Here is an 8275-nt window from a genome sequence, read left to right as displayed (position 1 = left end):
CATGCCCGTTGCTGGTTGGCTAACTAGCAACAGGGTCTTGCCAGCCAATGGAATTGTGTGATTACAAGCCAGGGGAATCCCATAAAAGAGGGCTCCCCTGGCCCAGAGAGCCAGTCCGGATTTACTTGATGCCTTGCCAATAAACCGAGAGCTGACTGTCACTCGACTCGTGTCTTACTGCCTGCGCGATCTAACATTGCCTACTTCATTGAAATTCTATTCTTCTTCCAATAATATATATGGAATACAAAACTCTGTTTTATTATCCCAACAGATTACAACAGATTGCTGATGTTGTGAGTATGGATAATAATGAACAGAGATTTTCAATGCATCTTCTGTGCTAAGGATAAGACCATAGCTCAAGGCTGGCACTCTCCTTTATAATGGCATGTGGGAATTATCTTAGGAAGCCAGGTGAATGGTCAGATAAGAGACAGCATAGCCTACAGCTCCATAATAGGAAGGGCAAGAGACTGAGGAGGGACTTTCCCTAAATTATCATGCTGTAAAGGAGATGGCAAGAGAATTGTATTTTCATGCTAATGTAGCTTTACACTAGAGTGGTATTAGTTTATCCAGTCTTGTTTTTTGTCTAGTCCACCTGATAAAGCTGACACCATTATTGGAGGTTAATTCTGCTGAATGCCAGCAGTTCAATTCTGACCAGCTCAAGGTTGACTCAGCCTTCCATCCTTCTGAGGTCGGTAAAATGAGGACCCAGATTGTTGGGGGCAATATGCTGACTCTGTAAACCACTTAGAGAGGGCTGTAAATCACTGTGAAGCGGTATATAAGTCTAAGTGCTATTGCTATTTTGGATATTCCAGAACACTGTATTTAACTATAGTGAAAAGATCATATGATTAAAAAGGCAAAAGATGCTGTAATGTAAGCCAGGTCAGGCAAGCTGCAAGCCACAAATGACCTCCCAAGAGGAGACTTTCTGGCTAACTGGAAACAGTGTATTTTTCTGTCCAATTTGATTGCAAACAGCTGTTCAGAAGCTGAAAAGATAATTTAAATGCTTGTTTGTGTCTTTTGTGCTTGCCTGAAAGTGGACTATGTTTTGATGTTCTTCATTTATTGTTAAAAAATGGCCCAGTCTGCTCGGCAGACTAGTGCTGGCCCAAATTTAAAAAAAATGTATGCAAAGAGCAGTTCTGGCAGTAAAAGTTTATCTGTCTTGAAATGTTTTAACAAATGGACTTGGCTGATCTCAGAAGGCATGTAGGGTCAGCCCTGATTAGTATTTGGATCCGGAGGATTATGGAATGCCATGCTTGTTAGCTAGATTAGGAAATCAAAGAAACCACAAAACAATGGCAAACTTTCATAAAGTTGCCAAAAAAGCTTCACAGTCAGAATCATCAAGAGTTAAGCTCGACTTGAGAGTTTCTTTACTTTTTAGCACAAGTGGTCTATTTAATAGTAGAGGAAGGTGCTTTATACTGAGTCATGCCAATGACATTGATACACTTCAGACTGGGTAAATGGTCATAGTTCTAAGAACCCTTAGTTGAACCTATAATCTTTAGAAAACAAAGCTGGTTGTGATCTCTTGTAGAGCTGATATGCAACCATAAATAATCATTTTCTGGGAGCAATATAATGGCTGAGGGTTCCCTGACAGACAATACATAAGCATAACATGTACTCCTAGGTCAGTCACTAAGTGGCAGGAAAGAGATAGATAAGTTTCTGTATTGTTGGTGCTATCTAGGAATCATCAGGATTTTTTCAACCCACTTCTAATACGGAAGGGGACAATTCACCATGACCATCTCGCTGCGGGACAACTTGTTGCAGGACAATTTAACAATTCGATTTAATTATTTGAAATAAATAAAAAAATGTTGTAATTTTTGTCATTCATATTTCACCCTGTCCTTCCTTTTGCATCCTTTTTTAATGATTCCATCCCACCATTTCTTTGATATTTGTGTAACTCTTGTCCCGCAGTGAATTATCTCATGGTTGCCTGCAGCAAGTTGCCTGTGGCAAGTTGGCTGTGGTGAATTGGCCATGGCGAGTTGGCCATAGTGAATTATCATAGACTCCATCCAATAACCCAAGTACTAGCACAATTTTCTGGCAGTACTGCACTCCCAGGAGAGCATTCTGAGCTGCTGCCTTTTCTCCCTAGCAGAAGCTTGTCAGGGAAACCACAAGCACTGGAACACATGAAACCCTGAAGTCTTTAACTAATGAATCAAGTTGGAATGGAGACCCAGTTTGGTATGATGGTTAAAGCATCAGGCTACAATCCAGGAGACCGTGAGTTCTAGTCTATCTTATGGACAAAGCCAGATTGACCTTGGGCCAGTCATTTTCTCTCAGCCTTAGAAAGTAGACAATGGTAAACCACTTCTGAAACTTTGCCAAGAGAACTGAAGGAACTTTCCAATCAGTCAGTAGTATAGATTGACTTGAAGGCACAAAAAAAAGTTAGAATAGGGAGAGGCATCTGAGAGGCTTGTTTTAGGGTTTAAAGAATTCTATGCCCCTGAGTCATAACAGGTTCTGTATCATCTATATCAGGGCTTTTCAACCAATGGTATGGGTACCACCTGTGGTACATTGGCACCTGGCAGGTGGTATACAAACATCCTAGAAAAGTAGTGGGGAAGGGGAATGAGCTGAACCGGTGGCAGCACCGCACAAGCCTGAGCGAGAGATGGCTGGAGCTGCAGGGCTGCCAGGGCTCAGCAGAAGTGCCAGGATCAGCGCCAGGCTCCAGCTAGAGCTCGGTGCTGATCCTGGTGCTTCTGCTGAGCCCAGAAGAAGCATTGATCAGTTGGAATGTTGCAGCATCTCCAGGTTTTTGTGATTTACATTCAGATGCTTGGCAACTGATTCATATTTATGATGGTCACAGTGTCCCAGGGTCATGTGAAGTGACCAAACCCTGCTGCAACCACCCAGCAGACTGGGGGAATAAAAACCAAACACCCCCTCATCCCATCCCCGCTGCCAATCCTCAACAGAAATGCTCACAACAATGGAAACCTCAGACTGGAGGAAGAGCGCCGCCGGGTGGGCAGGCAGGTGTCTTGTTCAGCTGTGGCTTGGGGTGCACTTTTTTCAGTGCCATTGTAACTTCGAACAGTCACTAAGCGAACTGTTTTAAGTCGAGGACTACCTGTACTTTATCACTTTTTTCCTTTTGGGGGGGGGGTCATCAAGTTTTTGACACCTTGCTAGGCGACTGGTGGTACTCGGATATTGCCATATCCTAAAAATGGTACAATGGATGAAAAGGTTGAAAAGCCCTGATCTATATTGACAAGCAGGTTTTCATAATCTTAGATAAGAATTCTTTCTTGTCCAACCTAAAGATGGCTGAAATTACTTCATCTAAAGCTGGTATTACTGCCTTTTTTCAGTCGACATAATGTGGAAAGAGCATATAGAGGATTCTGAGTATGTGCCATAAATCAGCCTCAAGAGCACTTACCTGAGTTGATGGCCTGTCCTTGCAATGTTGGCAGCTGAAGAAGTAAAAGGAGGAACAGAGAGATGGGCAGAAATGAGGAGGCCTGAGAAAGCTAAAATGAAAAAGCATGACTTGTCATCCAAGGTACATACTGAAGAAAGAGGCACCTTATTATTAACAATAATATAATTGTCATTGTTTTATAAAGATCTGCAAATAGAAGTAGAATGAATGTGACAAAGGAAAGCAAAGATATTACAGACAGGCAACTTGGATGCAATTCCAAAACATTTGGAACACTACTTGAACACTATCAGTATTGACAAAATCACCACCAGTAAATTGCAGAAGGCAGCTTTACTTGGAACAACTTACAACTTGTGACAATATATTATTATTAAACAACAATATCTGCCTATCTCAGGTCCTTGGAAAGGACTTGTTGGATGGACAAAAATGCCAAATCTAGTCTAAACATCTGTCTGACTGTGTGATTATAATATACAGTATATACTGCCTAATTCAGAGCAAGTCTTTCTGGCTGGGAAAGACACTGTCCTAATATAATTGGCATTGTCTACCAAGAAAAATAAAAACAGAAATCTGAAATGTGTGCTTAACTTGCCCAGGGCTTATTTATGTTGAACCCTTTCTTTTGGTCATTTTCACATTAAATATTACCGTGGCAAAAGATAAAAATCAGATTTTGCTGTCTCAAATGAAAAATGTGAATGAACATTTTCTTGGGTTCAGAAGCTTGCTGAAGGCCCAACAAACTTCTTTGTTAGTGATGATATGAGCTCTAGTGCTCAAAGTTTTATGGCAATGTAAAAAGAGAGAGAGTGTGAGAGAGAGAAATGGATTCATTGGTTGAATATAGAGAAATATTAGTTAGAGATGGAAATATATCACAATATAAACCTGGCAGTTGAAGCTTGAAAAGTTGCCTACTTATTTATTAGTCACAGCAGTGCCTGTAGAAGGAACAAAAGGAATCAGGTTGATGAAAGTGGCCTTGTTGTGGTGCAATACAAACCCTGCCCCTTTTGTAAGTGTGTTGCAATCTTGCATGCCTGCTCCAAAGGGGAAGATCTTGCAGTATGGTGCTGGAATGTGGCTTTTGTCATTGTGAGGCAAACAGCAAGAAACGTGGATACTGCTAGAGAACTTGATTTGGAGACATTACCTCATGATGACGGGTCTAATGTTCAGGTCACAAGAAGCCCTAAATATTAAGATTCAGAAACTGGCAAATAGATGCTTTTCCCTCTCTGGTCCAACATTAATTAATATTTGTTAGTTCCAAAAGTGGGAGAATTTAGAAGGAAAACTCCAAAGTTCATCTACCATTATTCATATTCATATTCTCTTTAACTTTGACAATCTTTCAACAATTCACAGGTTAGATAGTTTAGGTAGAAACTTTTGTGTACTCTGTTGTTTTTCTTGGCCTCAGAAGTTTATTTTGGCTGTGGCCTGACATCGAAGAGAAAAATGCATCACAAAAACATTTTAACCAGATTTGCCAATTTGTTGAATGTATACATGTTCCAGTTACTTACTTTTTAAATAAAATATTTACATACTATATTCTGGTTTGCTGCTGTTGTTATTATTGTCTGTTTTGTTTTAAAGTTTGTGAATTTGCATCCTACTTGTAAAACAAAATAGGTATCTATCTGCTTTTCTGGAAATACACTGTACTCTTGCTAAATGAAGAACCAATGAAGAAGATATGGGGATTAGAATGAAAAATTACATATAGTTAAGCTGCATGTATTCTTTTATTTGAAGCTCTGACCTATAGTGTATAGGTAGTCCTCAATGTATGGCCATAATTGAGCCCCAAATTTTTGTTGCTAAGTGAGAAATTTGTTAAGTGAGCTTTGTCACATTTTACGACTTTTCTTGCCATGTTTGTTAAGTGAAACACTGCAGTTGTTAAATTAGTAAAATGGTAGTTAAGTTAATATGGTTTCCCCATTGACTTTGCTTGTCAGAAAGTTGCAAAAGGTGATCACGTGACCCCCGGACACTGCAACAGTCATAAATGTGAGTCAGTTGTCAAGCATCCAAATGTAAATCACGTGATTATGGGGATGCTGCAACAGTCATAAGTGTGAAAAATGCTCATAAGTCACTTTTTTCAATGCCGTTGTAACTTCAAATGGTCATTAAATGAACTGCTGTAAGTCGAGGACTACCTGTATAGCAATGTTTCTCAACCTTAGCAACTTGAAGATGTATGGACTTCAACTCTCAGAATTCCCCAGCCAATTGAAGTCCACACATCTTTAAGTTGCCAACGTTAAGTAACACTGTTGTATAGTGTTGCTCATTTTCTCATTAATGTATTTAAGATTGTAGTCAAGCCCTTAAAGAAATTAGGATGAAATCATAGCTCATCTCTAGAATACCTTCAGTAAGATTTGCAAGCAAGCAAAAAACAATGCATATGAAACATTGAGGAAGTTCTTTCTGTCTCGACATCATGTCCCCCAGTCATCCCTCCAACCAGTTTATATTTAGGGGGTCACATGTCAGACTATGAAGTATAACAAGTAGGTAACCTTAAGTTTGATTCTGGCATGAATACAGAAAAGCTCTCTACAATAAACAGTATTCTACTAGAATATAAATTGATGTGTGGAATGGAAACTGGGATGATAGTCTCCATTCCTGATGAAACTATGCAGAAGTACATTCATGCAAAATATGGGCCAGCAAGCTTTCTTCATGCAATCAACAGTCAGTATTCTAGATATTCTATACATATGAAGTTACATGGTCAGAGATACTCTAGAGATCAGAAGGAGCACATCTGACTCAATTGCAGCTTTGATTACAAATGTCTGAAAAAAGATATTCCCATACTATAGTTCATACAGTCATATTGGTTCACATTCATTTTTTAAAATAACCTGCAGCTTCTCATTCTGTCCATTTCTCATTAATCATTTTGCTCTGTGAAAATTAATATTCCCATATCTCTTTTCATTTATAGGGAATCAGGGCAATTTTCCTCTCCTCCCCATTAATTTTGCAAAGTATTTTGTATGAAATGATTCATTTCATAGAATCGTATTAGGTACTAATTAGATATTGAGAAGATTTACCCTGATCAATTAGCCCTTGTAATTTCACTATCTTGGATATGAAGGAAACCATTTCTCTTTTGTTACAGAACAAAAATAGAGTAGCTAAGCAGTCCATGATTCAATATGTCTTTGGAAAGCAATCCCTTAATAGTATTACAGAGAGAGAAAGTAAACATCCCTTTTGTTTAAGGAATCAACTTCATGATAGGGAAAACAAATGTCAGGATTTAAGAAGACAAGGAAATCCAGCCATATCAAAAGAAAGGTCTGTTTCGTTTAGCATTTTTCTTCCCTACAATGACTAAATAGAATCCTTCAGGAATGTCTTGGCAAAATGTTTGTCACATCTATCATACATCTGTATTGGGAGGATATCTTTACAATGTATTAATTTTATATCCTGCCTTTACTCCAGGAATACATAGAGAGATCTTCCTTCATTTAATCCTCACAGCTAAAACCTAGTGAAGTAGGCTGGGCCCAGAGAAAGGGACTGGCCAAAAGTTACCCAGTGAGATTTAATGGCTGATTCTACCTAAAGACAAAGTAGACATGAATCTGTCAAGCCCTAATCTTAGTCCAACACCTTAATCCCTCCACCATTCTGGGTCTCAGTTCTCACATTCAGCCATCATATCTAAAAGTTACTGAAGCTGGCTTTCCCCATTTCTTCTAACTGCAAATTTCATTCATCACATATGACATTGAAATAGACCATTACAAAAATTAATTTGATTGGGAGTGAGGAGAGAATACCAAAGTCCAAATGGGGGAAAAAAAATCAAACCTTAGTTCACAGCCTAATTCACCTCCCTTCCAAAATTATCTGTTGCCCCCAAGCTTCAGATTCTTCACTGACTTACCTTCATGTTGTTCTGTGGTTCCTGAGCTGACACTTCTGTGGCTCTGTGTATAGAACTTTCTGTTTTCTTTTGAAGCTGCTTCTTTCAGTCTCCTTTGCAGGCCTTTAGCTGTACACCTCCCACCCACACTGCTCCTGCCCACTAACATACCCCAAGCCAAGGAACAGACATGATGTGTAAATTCTGGATTTATAGCCCAAAGAAAAGTTGGGAGGGGAAAAGGGGGGGCAAGAATGTGTTATAGAAAAGCAAGGCAGGAAATGAAAAATTGGAGAGAAGAGGGGAAACATGGAACAAGCCAAGAGCTAGATGTTTTCCAGGCTCTTGGCATGAACATAATGTTGTAATATGCCTTTCTCACATATGTGCAAGCAGACTTCCCCCACATCTCTCTCTGTCTCTGTGTTTGTATGAACATATTGGAAAAGGTGTTAAATTTTAACTTTAGATGGGAGAAAATATTCTTCAGAGCCAGAACATTTGGGTGGATTTTATGAAGTCCCAAAGAGGGACTTCCAGTGAAATAAAAAATGATGATATTGAAGTTAGTATTCTTTACTGTGAAAGAAGGGTGTGACATAGTAATGGCTCAAAACCTAGAGTTCTTGCTCACAGACATGTTAAAAGGAGCTAGTAGAAAACTATACCAGCATAAAATGTGTTGCTTCCACTGGTGATTCACAACCTCCCAGAAGTACAATGATAGCAAAAGTTGTTTCCTTATTTTCAGAGTTCAATGGATTCATCAGGTTTTGTTTCCCTTGCCTGTCAACAAATGTTATTAGCCAGTAGAAAAATATAACTCTCTTTTATGTAGGCTGAGACAAGGGAAGGACTAGAATTTTAACAGATATCTATATCAGTGAATCTAATTTCTC

At 39.1% G+C, this 8275-nt stretch overlaps 1 protein-coding gene across 1 annotated transcript in view; it reads right to left on the bottom strand.

Annotated features, from left to right (window-relative positions):
• Positions 1 to 7588, bottom strand: part of LOC107286046 (microfibril-associated glycoprotein 4) — a 15844-nt gene extending 8256 nt beyond the window's left edge. Inside the window, exons 1-2 of the mRNA XM_015814340.1 lie at positions 7398 to 7588; positions 3458 to 3548 (exon numbers count right to left, since the gene is read on the bottom strand). Coding sequence (XP_015669826.1) covers positions 3458 to 3548; positions 7398 to 7403 — 97 coding nt within the window. The 5' untranslated portion in view covers positions 7404 to 7588. The remainder of the gene's footprint in view (positions 1 to 3457; positions 3549 to 7397) is intronic.
• Between the last annotated feature and the right edge of the window lie 687 nt (positions 7589 to 8275).

This window comes from Protobothrops mucrosquamatus, unplaced genomic scaffold, assembly GCF_001527695.2.
Source record: "Protobothrops mucrosquamatus isolate PMUCROS unplaced genomic scaffold, P.Mucros_1.0 scaffold239, whole genome shotgun sequence".
Lineage (NCBI taxonomy): Eukaryota > Metazoa > Chordata > Lepidosauria > Squamata > Viperidae > Protobothrops > Protobothrops mucrosquamatus.
Note: the sequence above shows the minus strand (reverse complement) of the source record. Positions and strands in the feature narration are given on the sequence as shown.